The sequence below is a fragment of the Saccostrea cucullata genome, unplaced genomic scaffold, assembly GCF_032062105.1.
Source record: "Saccostrea cucullata isolate Sc308-1 unplaced genomic scaffold, CSIRO_AGI_Scuc_v1 ctg8188, whole genome shotgun sequence".
In the NCBI taxonomy this organism is placed as follows: Eukaryota; Metazoa; Mollusca; class Bivalvia; order Ostreida; family Ostreidae; genus Saccostrea; species Saccostrea cuccullata.
The window spans coordinates 1,292-20,177 of record NW_026929593.1 but is presented as its reverse complement, the minus strand read 5'-3'; the positions used below and the strand labels follow the sequence as shown (position 1 = coordinate 20,177).

Sequence of the window (18,886 nt, the reverse complement as noted above, 5' to 3'; positions counted from 1 at the left end):
TTCATATTTAAAATGAGCATGATTCCTTCAACCAAATTTGTGAATTTCATGGCCCCTTGGTCAGGTTTTTTTTCCATTTGGGGAAGGGAGGGGGGTTCTCTTGTCTGAATTTGGTTATGTAGTGAAAATTTATTAATTCTTTGAAAATCATTTTCTTTGCTTCTGGGTATTATGCCAACCAATGATATATTAAGTATATATATATTTATGATGAAGAAAGGCACATCTTGCAAAATTGTTAATTTATGCCCCCTGGGTCAGTTGTGTTGGGATAGGGGGTTACATTTCGGTAGTCTGAAAATCAATTAATGCTTTGAAATCTGCTCTTTGGTATTAATCAACATTTATGATGAAATAAAATTTATAAAATTCCCAAAATTTTGAAATATGTGGTCCCAGGGTCATTGGTTCCTGTGGGAGTGCCAGTGGGGTACACAACTGGATATAAAGTGCATTCTCTCTTTGTTACTCTGATCTACCTCTGGGTATTAAGTAATAGAGTAAGCATGCTAAGCATACAATTATGATATGCAATGGTGCCTCTTTCAAAATTGTGAATCTTTTGGCCTCTGGTTTAAAACACAAACCAAATTCAATTGTTGGAAAGTTGTTACTTGATACTTAGGTTACCTATAAGGCCTGTGGGCCTCTTGCTTAATTAGCTGTTAATAGGAAGTTATTAATAAGTTATCATATTGAACTGTATGATATAGCTTTTATTTAATCAATACACAGCCCTAAAATCAAAACATGTATTTAATTTTCTTCACTTGACTGTTACTCATCTGAGCAACAAACAGATTGTCATTTGTATCTGTACACAGTCCATAGGGATAAATCAGTTCACAGTCTATGTAACGGAGGAACTGTCCATCCTGGTCTATGATGTGGACACACTCATTGCTAACATCAGCTGTAAGGATGTGACTCTGACTGTCTGTGGTGATTCCTAGTGGATTGAATGGTTGGTTCTTTGGAGCAGGAGTATGTCCAGTGTACCTGAATCTCAGTTTCCCAGCTTGATTGACCACCACTATTTCTTTAGCTCCATCCTCAGACACACAGATATCCTGGTTCCTGTTCTCTGTTATGTATCTTCTAAAACCAACAGATGAATAGAGAGATTTACCTTTATCATCAAACTGAATGGTTTGTTTCTCTGTGGAGCCAGAGTAACAGACAACTTTTGCTGGTTTGTCAAAATTGTCCATGATAACCAGGAGGTCACCAGAGGAGGTACTATAGACACCGCTAGGTATCCAGTTCTGTAGTCTGATCACCTCCTCTATCTTCCCATTCTTTACAATGTTCACAGTTCTATCCCTGTAATCAGTATAAACTAGATCTCCACTTTTTGTCACTGCTATTTCAAATGACCATTCCCATGACTTGGTTGTGAAACACTGGAGTAGTGATCCCTGATTGATGCTGTAGAGTTTCATTGTATTGTCATTTCCTGTTATCCAGATTTCTTCATCACTCAGACAGGCCACATTGTAAAGCTGTCCATACTCAGTGTCTATGGTGGTGACAGTCTCTGGTTCATCAAGCAGCTGTTTGACTGGAGGAGAGGATCCAGCTTCTGGTAATTTCTTTGTTGCCTTCATGCTGTAGCCATGTTCAACTGAAGTCCAAGAACTTGATGATAAAGTTCCAAACAGTTTACTGAGTTTTTCTCCTTGAATTTTTTCTGGAATGAATTTGGGTAAGGACAGGGATAGTTTTTGTGGAAGGTTTCTGTATCTATGTATTTTTTATGTAACACTAAACAGTTTGGACAAGTCATTAGTGTCTATAGCCATTTCAGCTGAATTGATTTCATCCTTGATTTCAGACATTGTCTTGTTTATTTCATCCAGATGTTTCTGTAGAGTTTGTAACTGTGTGTTTTTCATTTCATCAACTTCAGCTTTAAGTTTCTTGACAAGTTTGTCAATTTCTCTGTGCCAGTCCTCTCCATGTTTTGTTATGGCTGTTGAGAGATCTCCATATTCCTTTTTTAACTGACTCATTTTGTTTTGTACATCAGAGGCAATGTCCTGGTAGGTGGGATAAATTTTCTCCTTTAATTCAGTTTGATCTTCGATGATTGCGTTCTTCTTATCTTCCACGATCTGTAAGATTTCTGATAACTTGTGACCCAAGTGTTGATCAGATGTTAGACATTTTGTACAAACAGGAATGTCACATTGTTTACAGTACATTGTACATGGCTGTTTGTTATGATGTTTACACTCAGGGAAGAGGGGGGTAGATTTCCTGGACTGAAATTTGACGACTTTATGGTCTTTGTTTTCATCTGTTGAGATGTGTTCTCCCACACAGGCCTTACACAGGTTGACAAGACATGTATCACAGTGCATCTGTACCACAGCGGTCTCACACAGGTCACATCGCAGCACGTCCTGGGCACTGGTACGGGGGTCCATGGTTAAGTTTTTGACTCTGAAGTATAATTAGGCTTTAGAATATAGAGCTAAGTTAGTAAGATTTTGGGTAAAAAAACATTAGGTATTTGACTTGTTCCTTTTCAGTTTTGGAGGGGCATTTATCGGGCAAATTATCTGTTTCATCATAGAGTACTACTGTTTTTTAATTTTTACCAACAGTAAAATCTAAAGTTCAGTGGGTTCATACCCCAGGGTGGGGATTTAGTTCTATACGCTGATAAATGTATTACAAAATACTGTAGATCACTTAATTTCCGCGACACCTTATTTTCGCGCGATACTGTGGTTTCATCAATTTTCGTCGGCATCAATTTTCGTGGAATTTGTAAAACATACATTTTCGAGGATACGTTATTTCGTGGACAAAAGCATTGCCTGTACAAATGTATGCCATATTTCGTAATTCAATGAACATTTGAATCCATGGATCTGCTCAACAACGAAATCCACAAATATTGGTGCTCAACGAATATTGATGAAACCACAGTAGTCATTGACTCCTGTTTAGCGAGACAAAATTTTCACTAATTGTGGTTCTTGCTCTATATTATTCTAAGAAATACTTTTATACGCGAGAATTACATTTTCGTGAGCACACTGTCTCGCTTAATTATGCGAAAATAAAGTTCTCATGAATAAAAGGCGATTTACAGTATTTAGAATTTTCTAGTCTCAAGGACAAATGTCATGATTATCAAGCAAACTGTTTGCATGATTATTATTATCTCATAATCCTGTTCCAAATTATAAATTAAATAACACGGATAGTTGGAGCTGAGTTGGCCACATGAAGAAACTACATTAAACTCAGAGCAGGATGATTTGACAATTTTTTATTCATTGACCTAAGAAATCTTTAGTAACGTTTGGTTTTTCAAAAAAAAACTTTTATACATGTAGTATAGATATTAATGACTATCCCTATATATTTACTGTTATCTAGTAGCTAAAATTTTCAATTAAAATATCAAAATTTTTAATTAATATATAAAACATTACCTGACTTTGAAGACAGCAATGGCTGCCGATAAATTGGGTGTTGTTTATGTTCTGTTTTTGGTCACATGACCTAGTTAAGTGTGTTATCTACTTGTCAGATATTTAACTTCCTGGTCTATATATAGTTGGGATTTAAATCTCTTAAATCTCAGCTCTGTGTTTTGCTTTGTTAACTATGCAAAGTTTTATTCCTTTTAATATTTGATTTTTAAAATACTGACAGTAAAATAATGAAATTCTCTCAGCATGATATGAGAAATTCAAGGAAAACTGATGACTGAATCATTCCAACCCCCCAACCCCCCCTTTATCCAACAGCACCTGGAGAACCAAAAGTGTTCATCAAACATCAATGGATGAAAGTTTGATGCCAGTAAATGATCTCAAAACCATAACTTAATCATGTTAATAATTTGGAGTACTAATTTGAATTAAATTACCCAAGTCACTCAAATTAAACAGTCGTAAACATGTTAAATATTTTATGTATTGTCTAGGATTTAATAGTGATTGTGAGAATTTTCTGTATGAATTATGAAATTATGAACAGTATTCAAGCTCAAAGTTGATTTAAACAATATAGATCGGGAGGAAACACAGACTTCCAAAATATCGGAGGTGGGATCAGGTGCCATAGAGGAGTGAGCATTCCCTGCCGACCTGTCACATTCGCCGTGTGCTCCTTGTCATGAAAATTCAATGTGAAAATATTGGTCTTGCAATGTCTGATATGTTGGAAGAAAACAGTTTTTAGGTGACCTGAGTAAACTCAGGTTATATTAGTGAAATGCTTAAATGATTAAATCTTTAAAAATCTTCTTCTCTGCTGTTGGGTATTAAATAAACTAACTAAGCACATAGTTATGATGAGCAAGACTGCCTATTCCTTAATTGTGAATTCTACTGGGGCCAGGGGTTCTGGTGTTAGGACAGGTCTCTATTGACTATTTAGTGAAAATATATTAAATATAAATAAATATCTCTGAAATCTTCTCTGCTCCTGAGTATTATGCAGATGAACGACCTATATAGCTATGATGAGCAGGGGCCTTTCTTCCATAATTGTGAATTTCAAGGCCCCTGGGTCAGAGGTACCATAGAGGGGGCGGGGCTTTACTTATATATAGTGAATTATTACTGAAAATGAATTAATTTTTGGAAATCTGTTCCTTGGTATTGAACATCTTTGATAAGCAGGGGTGCCTTTTCCAAAATTGTGAAATTTATGGACCTAGGGTCAGGGGTTCATGTGCGGTAGGGGCACGACTGATTATTGCTGAATATTATTTTTTAGTTGAAATGCAATTTTTGTTCCCCAACCCTGCTTATCAGTAGTAAGTAACCAAACTAAGCAATTGCCAACTGTATATATATATATATATATATATATAGTTTTGATGAGCGATGGTGCCTCTTTCAAAATTGTGATTGCCATGGCATCTAGTTGAAAACATGAACCAAATTCACTCATTGGAAAATTGTTGCATGATGCTCAGGTGACCTATAAGGCCCATGGCCCTCTTGTTTAAATTTATGTACAATTAATTATTTTGCAGTTGAGAGGAAAACCTATCATTACATCCTTAGCCATGCTCCAGTGATTTTTGGGTCTCTTCAAGAGCCATACAAAGCTGTCCAGGTGAGTTGCTTTTTCACCTGATTTCTCAACTAATATTAAGTTAGTACCAGGTATAGTACATTAATTTAATTGGATTAGACAATAAAAGGAGAAAAAAATTGGGACTTCCAAGTCATTCTGATTTATCCAATGGCATTATATTTGAGATGACAATTGCATCTTATTGTTGAAGATGACAGTCAGAAGTTACATGTATCTGTTCATGTTCAGTCTGTTGAATCACATTCTGAATCATATCTGTTCAATTTACTTGATACAGCAATTTTTGTATAATGACTTGTTGAATTGAAAAATATGACACTGTATTTCAGTGAACTTGTCAGAGAATTGATTTCAATTCAATTGGAATAAATGAATTTATACTGAAATATATAAATTATCAATTTATAAAGGAGAAATTTAATTTATTATTTTCTGACGATATTTTTTTTCCAAGCAAATATTGACTGACATGAAGAAGGCCGGTTACCACCCCACAATAGAGACTTATAACATGGCTCTGCTGGGACTAAAATCTCAACGCTTTGACATGAACAATTCAGAATGCCTGAATTTTGCCTTCAAACTTATTGCTGATATGAAGGATCTAGGAATAGGTAAGTTGTTTGTGGTTCGGATGGACTTTGTGGTATGTACAGTCAATCCTTGTTAATGTGAATGTTAGTATCCTGTATGTTTCACTTTTTTGGACAATATTATTGAGAGCATAATTCGCATTAATATCTACCACTTATAAGATATTCATTTCATCCACCCTAATTTTTCATTAATCTGGACAAATGGTAAACTTTCTTAATTTTCATATGTGAATTTTCTCAGATGCCATTAAATGAAAATGAACCAAAATGTATTAACAAATGCAAATTTGTTTTGGAGGGACATATACTCCAAATAAATATTACAAAATTTTATGGTTAAATGAAACGAAAAAAAAAAGGGACAGAATATATTGGTACAATTTTTGATTTGATAAATTTCTTTTTAATTATTTTCAGAGCCCACGTTGGACACTTGGAGTATACTCACTAGTCTGTTAGACATGTCAGTGTTTGGAAAAGGAACAAGTTAGTGCTTCTGTTAATTAAATTTTAAAAAAGGAGGGGTTTCATTGAAAAAAAAAATGTATGGCCAGAATATTGTCCTCTTTATAATTAACACAATTTTTACTGAAAATTCACTTCAGGAATTTTTAAGTACATGTATGTATAGGTATATACACAATTTATAACTTGTAGGCACCTAAAAATCTCATCTAATTTCTGATATTAATTGACATTATGTCTAATGAATATTTATTTCCAGGTTCAGGGGTCATGCAGGTAATGAACCATATGCTGGATGAGATGGAGGGAAAGAGATTTAAGGACGTAGGCCCAGAAGGCAGTAAGTTATGCAGTGAATTATACAAAGGGAAATAAATCTTGTCTGTCTGATTGTAAGTCAATTTTACTCATGAATATTAAAATAGTGATTGATAAAATTTGAAAAATGAGATCAAACTCATTCAAAGAGCATAGATGATAGGGATTTGGCACTTGGGAAAAAAAATTCTGTGAACTTGTAGTGCAGAGCAAAGTTTGATAATATGCTAATATTCTTTCAATTTATGCAAGGCAGTTATGAAGTTAAAACTTTTAATTGAATAACATTATTTGTAAATACTGGTACGTGTAGTGCAAAGTAATGAAATTGGAATGAATTTTCTTTTGTTAATATTTTACAGGGAAATTCATCATGAGAGCCTTAAGGACTGTAAGTTGGAAATATTTAGGACATAAATAGTTTATAAGCGACATTGTATGAGACAATAAACTTGGTAGTCAATTACCTGGTAATCAAAGATTGTGAAGCCTACATAGGCAATTTAGCCACATATGATCCACGTACGCATTGCCTTTCATATGAGGATCATATGTGGATCATATGAGAATCATATGTATATGCAATCATATGAGAATCATATGATACTCATATGTGGATCATTATACAGTTAAAGTATATCGTTGATGGAGTCGGCAAGATTCCAGTTCCCCAAGAGCAGGTCTATTTCCCGAGGCGCTTGCGCCAAGGGAAATAGGCTTGCTCGAGGGGAACTGGAATCTTGCTGGCTCCCGAAATGATATACTTTAACTGTTTTATTATACCGATACAAACAAGACATTTGAAAAAAATTATATTCAACACTGTATTCAGTAACAATGTTTAGAAAAAATGAAAAAAAAAAAAAACGACAAAAACAGAACACAGTCATGAAAGGAATCCATTTTATCAATAAATCAGTTCATTGTCCGAGTTTTTACCTAGTAAAATCGAAAGTAACATTACGCAAAATTGAGCATGCCATTTCTGTTGTCGTTCGCTTCCAGTAAACTGGTTCTTTTTGATTGATATGGGACCAGTTGACTCGCGATGCATTTCGATTCACTAATGAATATTCATGAGTTTATTCGGAACATTTTTAAGTTTGTCGTAAAGTTGAAAGAAAATGTCAAGCGTTCCGAATAGGTGTTTATCAGTTCATCAAAAAAACGTACTTTTTTTGCAGGGAATCAGTCTGTTTTGCAGGGAATCGGTTTATTTAAGGTGATTTTCAGGAAATCAGCAAAATATATCGATTTACTTTTATATAGTGAAAAATCAGTAGAGGTATAATAAATGTGACTAAGTTGCCTGTGTAAAGGGCCTGTACATGTATCTACATGTATAATGTTTCCCTTTTATAATACACTGTTATGGACAGAAGGGAGACATCACCAGTTTTCCAGTCTGAGTTGAGATATCACAATTACATTGTATATCATTTTCAAACAAGTCCCTTTAAGCTTAAGGGGAATTGATCATGTGACCAACAAAAAATACATGTATCCCAATAAATGTTTAAAATTTAATCTTGTACATTTTTTCTAAGGGAAGAGTTGCATTTCAATTTATTTGTCAGATATTTGAAGCTCTCCACTATCTTGCGTAAAATATGAGAAATTCTAGAGAAATTTTAGTTCAGTGCATTGCTGTGAAAAAAAAACGTAGTGAATTTCTGTTTAAAAGTGGAGGTTTTGTAAGCCCCTGATCATAAGAAACATTACTGTTTACCAATTATAGTTTCTATGAATGGCCACTTATGACACGTAATTTTTTTTTCAATAGGCACTCTTTCACCAAGACCTTGACTTTGCGTACAGAATTGATGCTTTTTACAAAACGGGACAGAATTATAAATTTCTTGATGATCATGATCACTATTCTTATAGGTAAGTAAAAAAACTGAAATAAAAAAAATGTGATACTGTCAAACGTATGTGTCTGAAACTGCTTTGGTATAAGAAAACATAAACACTACTTTAAAATTCTACAGTTATGTGTATATATAAAGAAGTAAATTATTCTTTCTTTTTTTCTGATTCTAATGACATCCTCTTTGTATAACAGGGTGATCATGTTTGTAATAGCTGTATACAAAGAGCCCAGTCTGGACAAAGTTGTAGATTTATACACAGCACTGCATCCTGTGGTATGTAAATGAGAATTTCATTTGTTAGGGGGGTGTTTTATCTATGTCAGATCATGTTCTTGATTAAAAGTAAATAAAATATTTACAGGACGAGATAAGGTTTGTGAATGTATTCCGCAAGTTCATCAAAGATCTCACCGTTACCAAGTCCTACAAGTTTATTCCTCAGCTTCTTAATTGTAAGTACAGCTCTCCTGTCTGAATGTGTCAAATACTGTAAATCACTTTTTATTCGCGAGAACTTTATTTACACGTAATTACGCGAGACAGTGTGCTCGTGAAAAACAAGTTCTCGCGTATAATAGTCATCCTTAAGATTACATAGAGCAATAACCGCAATTCGTGAAAATTTTGTCACGCTTAATAAGAGTCAATGACTATCTCGCAAAAATAAGGTGTCGCGAAAATTTAGTGATCTACAGTATATGATGAAATATTATATATTCCATTACACTGCACTGCCCTCTGAGTGAATGACCTTCATTTAATGTCTTTTAACAAACAAGTTCATTCATACATGTTAACTCTCCCGATTTAGGCGGGAGTCTACCGCTTTTTCACTCCATCTCCCGCCTACCGATTTAATTCAGAAATCTACCGCTTTTCTACAAAAGCTGCGTCTAAAGTATTTTTGGTCCGCTTGGGTATCCATTTTTGAAGCCACTCTCATAAAATCTCGCTAGATATCGCGTGATTTGACTCGGAATCATACAAACGCTTTTTTTGTACATAGATTTCAAGCACGGATTTGACAACGACAACAACATAAGACTACCAGTGATTACATTGGTTACGATAAATTAATCAACATCCCTGCCATGAAAAAGGAGATACAGCTTTTAAGAATTAGATGAAAACATTTGACATCGTCTTTAAAAGCACAGAAGCTCACAACTTTATCAAAAGTCAATAGAAATCACTCGATTGACCAAGTCATGTGGCACATCTCTACTTTCGTTTTCGATCATCGCGGGAAATCTGACTTATATAACGAAAGATACGAACTTGTTTTAGATCTAGATTAAACCATGTCATCATTTGTTTTGTTTAAAAACTGAATGAACATTCAGAATCATTGCTTCTAGGCTATTTCAGCAAAGATCACTCTTCAAAAGACTAAGTAAAGCAGCCAATCCAAGCAAAATGATGAGCATGAAAAATATTTGAATTTGTACAATTTATATCAAACTTAAGGTGTTTCTGTCTTCTTCTTTGCTGTTAATATTTAAGATTAATTAGTGTAGGTACCTGATTTCATTTAAGGCTTATAATATACATTTATATTACATGAAAGATATCGATAATCCAAGCGTTAAACAACACGCGCGCAATGCTACCGCTTTTGAGGTCTGAATCTCCCTCTTTTTCATCACAATAGGTTAACATGTATGAGTTCATTAGTTCATCTGAAGCTCAAGTAAGGGCTATTCCAGAAAAAATTGTATGGGGGGGTTGGAAGGCACTTTTATTTTTACCCCACCACCCATACATTTTTAATTGCTTTCTCCCCCACCACCCATCAAATTAAAAATGCTTTTAATACAACCACCCATCTAAATTTAAAATATTAATTGTTTAAAGAATTCTATTTTAAGTTATGTATATATAAAATAAAATTTTATGTACCGGTACTTTTTTCAAGCATTTGCACTTGTGACTTTATACACCTTGAAATGAGTGTTCGCTTTTGGAATGTATCCAAACAATGGACTCGATTAAAAAGAAAAAAAAAATATGATGCAAATCTAAATAATATTCACAAAACTTTCATTTTTCCATTACTTTGAAAATAGTTAATCTTTTTTAAAAGGAATTTAGAAAGATATTTTTATGCAAATTTCAACAGAAACAAAAGTTTTGTAAGATTTTACAATCAGCTAATTTTTTAAGTTCAAGTCAAAAGTTCTTTTGTAACACAGGCCACAGAGTTCCTGCTATAGCCTACAGGTTTCCGTTTTTTTTTTTTTGTTTTTTTGAGGGGGGGGGGGCACTTAAGTCATGTACTTATGTTGGACATTGTCTATTTAGTGGGACGTGAAAATAAAAAACGAAGTCTCAATCCCACCTAACAACCGTGCAGGCACTTGTTTCTGAAATATATTTTTAAAATTCATTTGTATGTTATGGCCTAGTTAGAATAATCTAACGGTGTCTCGGTACAAGCCCTCACCACAGTTAAACCGGGTCCGTAGGACAATATCATTTTAACGATAGAACATTCTATCTAGTTATGGCCGGGTTAATAATAATATATTCGAGGTAACACTCAACAGATTAAGGATTGGTATGCATTGACATGATACATGTATATTGTTACAAACCCTGTTTTATATAAACATTAAATATTTGACTTGCAAACTCCATAGTCCTCCTCTAAGATATTTATTATCAGATACGTTTTTTTTTTTTCTACTTTCGGTTTTAATCAAACTATCTCTCTGATTGTTTCTAAATCATTTAATTTACCAATGTAATCACGTTTGAATAAATTGCTGGAATGAAACTTGAGCTGGAAGCAACAAAGAACACAAGAACACAAAGAAACCGTGTCCATATCTTTCACTGTCATTACACCATGTGCTTTTATAATTATCTGCCCTTGTTTCCGGTTTGTTCGATTCTACTTTCACTTTCAATGTAAACACACTCTCAACTGTTTTGGACGTTTTTTTTTTTGTTTTTTTTTTTAAATAAATATCAATATTTACTGGCTTATACAAAATGAAAGGAAAGAAATTCTTTGCAGTTGATTATTTGTGAGGGTAAGTGCAACCACCCATCTAAAAATATATCGGATGAGGACAACCACCCATGCAAATTTAATTGCTCCAGTCCCCATTACCCATACAAAAATATATGAAGTGCCGTCCAACCCTCCCATACATTTTTTTCTGGAATAGCCCTAAACTAACTAACCCCATCCCAAATATTTTATTGTTGTATGTTTTATTTGCTTTAATCAGAAATGATTTATTAAACAGACCCATAATTTTTTTTTCCCCTTTGAGTTTGAAAGGGGGGTTTTGATGTATGCCTATAGGTTTTTCACCTTATTCAATGATTTAGATTGTAATTTATCAGATAATGGGAAACAGTGATAACACTAAAGCCTCAATGTTAATATAAACCACTGTTGATGAGGTTTAATCTGAAGAGACTTTTATTGAACTCTTGAAATTTTCTCGGAAGTATTATTATTGTTATTTGTAATATTGTTTTTATTTTTTAGCTTTCCATGCTGCCAGTTTCAATTTGGCTGAAATAACAGCTTTCCTAGCCAAAGAGAAGCAACCAACACTGGTAAATTAACAATTATCATGAATTATGCACAGGAAATCTTCTTAAGATTTTCCTACTTAAAACATCTCTGATTGGATTTTTAAAGGTTGATTATTCTATTAAGCATTGAAAATCCAGCATGTTCAAAAGGATTTTATTATTGTCTTCAATGGTTGTTACAGACTCTGTACATGCACTTAATGACATGTACCAGGGTACTCCCGTCATCTAGCAAGATTTATAGGCATTTTATTTCTATTTACAGAAATTCTAGATACATGTATTTCTAAAATCCATATAGCCTGAATAGCTAAGAACTATTCTACATGTACATGAACTTGGAATTGCGGACATACATGACTGTATACTTATATATACAAAATCTGTGTCTAAATCACAAACAAGCAAATTCAGAAAAGAATTTTGGTCCTCTGCTTTCGGTGTCTTTGTGGGTGAGAGTCATTTTTTATGGCATATTTGTGTCAAATATGAATGCTCTATCATATGCCATTCAGAAGTTATAATCTTCACGATTGACCTAATTTTCAGAACAATCAACTTTGGTGATAACTTGTGAATGACAAATGAAAGGTGCTCATATATGAAACAAATGCCATAAAAATGACATCTCACCCACAAAAACAATTCTTTGAATTTGCTTGTTTCTCATTTTTGCAGAAATCAATTATTTATTGATGTCTAAATTACACATATGTATATTAACTTCTTGAATTTATTTTTATTTTTCAGGTGCAGGTAAAATTGTCAGAGTTTGTGAAGGTGAAGTTGTCAGAACTAGAGGAAAGACAGAATGTGAGGTGAGGGAACACACAGCAAGTCAAGACAAGAGGAGACAGAGGGGTGAAGTACTAAAGGGGCAAAAGTCTAGTTTAAGATGGGGCCTAGGCATGGAGACATGAATGAGAACTCCACCTAATCTTAAACAAAACTGAGCTATGCTTAATAGGCCAGATTCTAGGTCATTTGTCAAGGTCATCCCCATATAAGTAAAAGATTAAGTTTGTAGCAGGATGTTAAACAACAAACAAACTAATCAAGGTTTAAGTCAATTATTCTCTGAGAAATCCTTGTTTGTCCTATCTCCCCTTGGGCCTCCCATTGAAAATTCAAGGAATCATAAATTGATCATGGGTAAAGGATGAGAACTGACCAGAACCAATTTTTAGATACAAGTTCAAGGTGTTTGGAGCATAGTTTTCTCCCCTTTATTTAGCATGGCTCAAATTTCTTAGAAAGAGTGCCTTTGTGTAATGATCTTAAGCCAAATTTTCTTCTCCTAAAGAGGAATGCCTAAGAAAAAATTTTTGTAAATACGAAATGGTCCTCTCCAATAATATTTGTTTGAAGATGTCATTTCCGTCATTTTCTTAGATTTCATTTAAGCTTGAATTCTTTGTGAGTTTTTTGGTTTATAAACTGTGTTTATCTTTTCAGACCAAAAATGGAATTATTGGAGAACATGCTAATGATAGCCATGAATGGTGAAAACATTGAATTAGCTTGGTAAGAACTACGTTGTTTATCCTTATCCTTAAATTGGAAAGGATTTTTCACTTCATATACCATAAGTTTGTGGTGAATAAAATTAGATTTGGGATAATTTTTTTGTTTATTTACTGCCAAAAGAAATAAAGTTTTACCATGTATTGCTTAAGTTGAGACTTTTCAAAGTTAAGACTTGTTAGATGCAAGAATCAGCTTTTAAAAGATTGATATGAACTGTTATCTATCTAAACATCTATTGATATGTGCAAGTGGGAATAGGAGGAATTGAAATTTTTAAAAGGTGGGATAGGTAGAAGATATGGTTTATGGTAATATGCTACAATTTTTAACTCAGCTGAGCTTTTCTGATAAAAATTTGTCTTGTTTACTGTCATCGTTGCAATTTTGACCTACATGTATGAACATGTTGTCTATTAATGGAAAATGAACTTATATTATATTAAGAGGATGGTAACTGGAAATTTTTTTCTCTCTTTTCAGGAAAGTGTTTACATTTATTATAACCAATAGAAAGAATATGTATGGAGCAGAGATAACCATGTAAGTACTCAGTATACACAGTGCCAGGATTAAAATGAAATTAGAGGCGCAACATAAATATGGGAAATATATGCATGTATATAGGATTATTTTTACCGTAAAATCACGTGTATTGGCTGCACTTTTTTTGTCAAAAAATCATTCAAAAGTAGGGGTGCGCTCAATACATAGGAACAAAATTCAACTCCCTTTTTTTCAGGTCACTTTCTCAGTACCCACAACCATTTTCCTGATCCATTTATAAATTGATTACTCTTTGTAACCAATTACATCAAAGTTAATCTAATTTCAGAGAGTTTTATACGCAAGCCCTACCTGTTGTAGAAATATACATGTACCTTAAGTGTTGAAAGAACTAATATTGTTTCAGAAAGATAATTCTGATGAAAAACGATCTTTCTTTGTTTTAATTCCATTGTGTATTCCGCCATGTAATTTTCACCCTATTACATTTGAAAACTTAATTGCCCCATTTTTAGCTCACTTGAGCCTTCGGCTCAAGTGAGCTTTTCTGATCAAAATTTGTCCGTCGTCTGTCGTTGTCGTTGTTTTTGTCGTTGTTGTCGTAAACTTTTCACATTTTCATCTTCTTCTCAAGAACCACTGGGCTGATTTCAACCAAACTTGGCACAAAGTATCCTTGGGTGAAGGGGATTCAAGTTTGTCCAAATGAAGGGCCACGCCCTTTTCCAAGGGGAGATAATTATAAATTTGTTAAAAATTAATGGCATTTTTAAAAAATCTTCTTCTCTAGAACCGATGGGCCAGGAAAGATGAAACTCATGTGGAAGCATCCTCAGGTAGTGTAGATTCAAGTTTGTTCAAATCATGACCCCCGGGGCAAGGATGGGGCCAAAATGGCCAACCCAAGTTTTACATAGGAATATATAGGAAAAATCTTTAAAAATTCTTCTTCTCCAGAACCACTGGGCCAGGAAAGATGAAACTCATGTGGAATCATCCTCAGGTAGTGTAGATTCAAGTTTGTTCAAATCATGACCCCCGGGGCAAAGGTGGGACCAAAATGGCCGACCCTAGTTTTACATAGGAATATATAGGAAAAATTTTTAAAAATCTTCTTCTCAAGAACCACTAGGACAGGAAAGATGAAACTCGTTGAATCATCCCCAGGTAGTGTAGATTCAAGTTTGTTCAAATCATGACCCCTGGGGCAAGGGTGGGGCCAAAATGGCTGACCCAAGTTTTACATAGGAATATATAAGAAAAATCTTTAAAAATCTTCTTCTCCAGAACCACTGGGCCAGGAAAGATGAAACTCATGTGGAATCATCCTCAGGTAGTGTAGATTCAAGTTTGTTCAAATCATGACCCCCGGGGCAAGGGTGGGGCCAAAATGGCCGACCCAAGTTTTACATAGGAATATATAGGAAAAATCTTTAAAAATCTTCTTCTCCAGAACCACTGGGCCAGGAAAGATGAAACTCATGTGGAATCATCCTCAGGTAGTGTAGATTCAAGTTTGTTCAAATCATGACCCCCGGGGCAAGGGTGGGGCCAAAATGGCCGACCCAAGTTTTACATAGGAATATATAGGAAATATCTTTAAAAATCCTTCTGAAGATCCACTGGGCCAGGAAAGATGAAACTCATGTGGAATCATGTTTGTTCAAATCATAACCCCCGTGGCTAGGGTGTGGCCAAAATGGCCGACCCAAGTTTTACATAGGGATATATAGGGAAACCTTTTAAAATCTTCTTTTCAAGTACTTCAAAGCTATGATTAGTGATATTTATATGGAATCATCCTCAGGTAGTGTAGATTCTAGTTTGTTCAAATGATGAACGCCTGGAGGGGGGAGTAAATTCAAGCCCGATGTGCTCAGGTGAGCGCTGTGGCCCCTGGGCCTCTTGTCAATTTAAGTAGACATACTTCTTTTTCTCTCTCTTTTTCAAGGAATATAATGTCTGTTAAATTCTATTTCAATTCAACCACTGACTAGGGCAATGGACCAAATTAAAACTTGGGAGAAAAATATTCTCTCAGTATTGAACAAACTATTTGACCTCAGGATAATTTTTTTTTTTTAATTTAAATGAAAAGACACCTTTTTTTATTACATTTTATCAAGCATTGTTTAATTTTAAAGATTACAAACTTTGATTGTTTGATACTAGGATTTATATAGGGAAAAATGGAAAATCCTTTATGTGACACATATTGATATTGATAAGCTACAGTATTTTGTTACATGTATAAGGCTTTTATTTTATATTTTGATAGGATCCAGCCTTTTGAGGGACTCTTAGATTACTACATTTCTGCAGATGACTTGGGAAAATGTGCAGTAAGTACAACTTAACCTGATCACAGCAACTTTTTAGCTCACCTGAGCCAAAGGCTCAATTGAGCTTTTCTGATCAAAATTTGTCCATAGTCTGTCGTCGCCATTGTTGTTGTCATAGTAAACTTTTCACATTTTCATCTTCTTCTCAAAAACCGCTGGGCCAATTTCAACCAAACTTACCACAAAGTATCCTAAGGTGAAGGGGATTTAAGTTTTTTCAAATGAAGGGCCACATTTTCTTCCAAGGGAAGATAATTATGAATTAGTGAAAAATTAATGGCATTTTTTTAAAAAATCTTCTCAAGAACCACTGGGCCAGGAAAGATGAAACTCGTGTGGAATCATCCTCAGGTAGTGTAGATTTTCAAGTTTGTTCAAATCATGACCCCCCAGGGTACGAAAATAATTTTCTTACCTATATCTACTGACCCAATAATTTCAGACCGAGTCAGGAGAGGGCAACCAAACATACAATCTGATTAAAATCAGATCCTTTGATCCCCTCACATAGATCACTACACACACTAGGTGTAGCGATCTATATGAGCAGGTCAAAGGATCTGATTTTAATCATATTGCCAAATATATTTCTAAAGTTAGCCTAATGAAAGAATTTTTTTCTCTTTGTGAACCGAAGCAAATTATTTTTTTGTAGGAAATCATGAAGTTTCTAGTGAAGGAAGTCCCCCATGATGTAGTGGAGAGTCTAGGAGAGAAAATTCTCAGTAACATTCCTATGAATGAACTGGAAAGGTAAGATAAAAGTTAAAATCAAAGACTGCTTATTTAAGATATTTTTTGTCTGAGTTATAAATAAAGGTGAATGCAACAAAAGATTTCCTTTAAGTATGAGCTAAATACTGCACCTCTGCTTAAATTGGCGTTTTCAAATTCAAGTGCAATCAATGAGTATAGAATTAATGGTGTAATCATGAATAAGCCCTACACATGTCTGTGCAGTGTATTGTATTTGAAAATAATTTCTTAGCAGTATTCTTGAATTACCACATTGATTTTTGTGGCTTCTTGTTTTTATCAAGATTTTACATTAATTTATACTTTTTCTTTCCATCTTTAAAGGGAGCAGCTACAACGAATAATGAAGAGAGCAACAACCACAAAAAAGAAAAGATCAACTCGACAATATTTAGCCAGATATTAATAAAAATTATCATATTTCCTCATTTTTCTGCTTATTGATTTATCACGGGATTGGCGTCTAATTTTGAATCATTGAACCAATATAATCAGTAACATTTACTGGCTTATACATGTAGTTGATACATGTATATTGTTTGAACACACGGATATTCTTGGTATGAAAATGTACATGATATTTAAAATAATTAATTATTCATATGGAAGGCAGGGCCATGCTTAATTGCATTTGAAGGAGGATTTTCCTTGTTAATATGTAAAAGTACAATCTTATTATCATGTTTAAACGATGAGGATAGAGAAACTACATCCATCAAATTAATATGAATGAAAAGTAAGCTGTGTTTTAACATGCAATTAATTACTAGTACCGGGGTATTGTGTAGGAATTCACACTCAGTGTTGATTGGTGCTATATTTGGGAATTCAAGGCATCGCTATAAATTAAAAAGATTATTATTGGTTTACGTACATATGTGTTGACCACAAAATTCCAATAAACCAGTGGCTCATTTTAGCTCTTGAATATTGAAGGACTAATGAGAATAGAGCAGAAAAACAACGTATGAAGATGTGGAGCATTATATCTATGAAGACATCTGTAAGGCCAACTTTAAATAACTGTTCGGTTGTCCTCTCCTGACCGACTGGCTTAAAATAGCTTGACTCAAAACTTTTTTCAAATTCCTGGAATTGTGATTTTTATGCCCCGCCATGAATATGGCCGGGGCATATAGCGTTGTCATGTCATTCTTCCGTCCTTCTGTCTGTCCTTCCGTCACACTAAACTTTGCGTTTAGACTTTTAATAGCTTAGTTCAAAGCTCAATGTCAAAGAAACTATCCAAGATAGTTTCATCAAACTTCAAATGCTGATAGATATTGATGAGAGTTATGCAACTGCATCAACATTTTTTTACCTTGACCTTTCCTTTGACCTCACTTTTCTTAAATTAGTGTGTAGCTCAGGTTCAAACATACCATTCAAGATGATGTTAACAAACTTCACATATTGATACATACTAATCATAGCTATTCAACTGCATCAACATTTTTGACCTTGACCTCACTTATCTTTAATTAGTGTATCGCTCAGTTTTAAAGACACCATTCAAGATATTTTTATCAAACTTTATATTCCGTTGCATATTGATGAAAGCAATTCAACTTCATCAACATTTTTTACCTTGACCTTTTCTTTGACACTGACTCACTTTTCCTAAATCAATGTTAAACTTCATATGCTGATACATACTGATGTAAGTATTTCAAATGCATCAACAATTTTGACCTTGACCTTTTATTTGACCTTGACCTCACTTGTTTAAGTCAGCTTTAATTAAAGACATCATTCTAGATATTTTTGTCAAACTTCATATGTTGATACATATTGAGGAGAGATATGGAACTGCATCAACATTTTTGACCTTGACCTTTGCTTTGACATTTCGACCTCACTTTTCCTAAAGTAGATTCAAACT

At 34.1% G+C, this 18,886-nt stretch overlaps 2 protein-coding genes across 2 annotated transcripts in view; one reads left to right on the top strand and one right to left on the bottom strand.

Moving 5' to 3' along the window:
* Positions 1–17,432, top strand: part of LOC134281358 (small ribosomal subunit protein mS39-like) — a 36,014-nt gene extending 18,582 nt beyond the window's left edge. The window contains exons 2-16 of the mRNA XM_062763839.1: positions 5,006–5,088; positions 5,525–5,684; positions 6,084–6,152; positions 6,391–6,471; positions 6,812–6,840; positions 8,233–8,336; positions 8,515–8,596; positions 8,685–8,775; positions 11,826–11,896; positions 12,626–12,693; positions 13,331–13,399; positions 13,883–13,942; positions 16,185–16,248; positions 16,904–17,001; positions 17,329–17,432. Coding sequence (XP_062619823.1) covers positions 5,006–5,088; positions 5,525–5,684; positions 6,084–6,152; positions 6,391–6,471; positions 6,812–6,840; positions 8,233–8,336; positions 8,515–8,596; positions 8,685–8,775; positions 11,826–11,896; positions 12,626–12,693; positions 13,331–13,399; positions 13,883–13,942; positions 16,185–16,248; positions 16,904–17,001; positions 17,329–17,410 — 1,211 coding nt within the window. The 3' untranslated portion in view covers positions 17,411–17,432. The remainder of the gene's footprint in view (positions 1–5,005; positions 5,089–5,524; positions 5,685–6,083; positions 6,153–6,390; positions 6,472–6,811; positions 6,841–8,232; positions 8,337–8,514; positions 8,597–8,684; positions 8,776–11,825; positions 11,897–12,625; positions 12,694–13,330; positions 13,400–13,882; positions 13,943–16,184; positions 16,249–16,903; positions 17,002–17,328) is intronic.
* On the bottom strand, positions 603–3,655 carry LOC134281357 (uncharacterized). Its single transcript, XM_062763838.1, has 2 exons — positions 3,450–3,655; positions 603–2,445 (listed from the first exon to the last, which is right to left on the bottom strand). The coding sequence occupies exon 2, from the start codon at positions 1,605–1,607 to the stop codon at positions 744–746; it is 864 nt and encodes a 287-aa protein (XP_062619822.1). The 5' UTR covers positions 1,608–2,445; positions 3,450–3,655; the 3' UTR covers positions 603–743.
* Positions 17,433–18,886: the final 1,454 nt, after the last annotated feature.

What these genes read in the sequence shown, in the direction of transcription:
- LOC134281357 (XM_062763838.1), bottom strand. Translation starts at nt 1,607, where the DNA reads ATGAAGGCAACAAAGAAATTACCAGAAGCTGGATCCTCTCCTCCAGTC.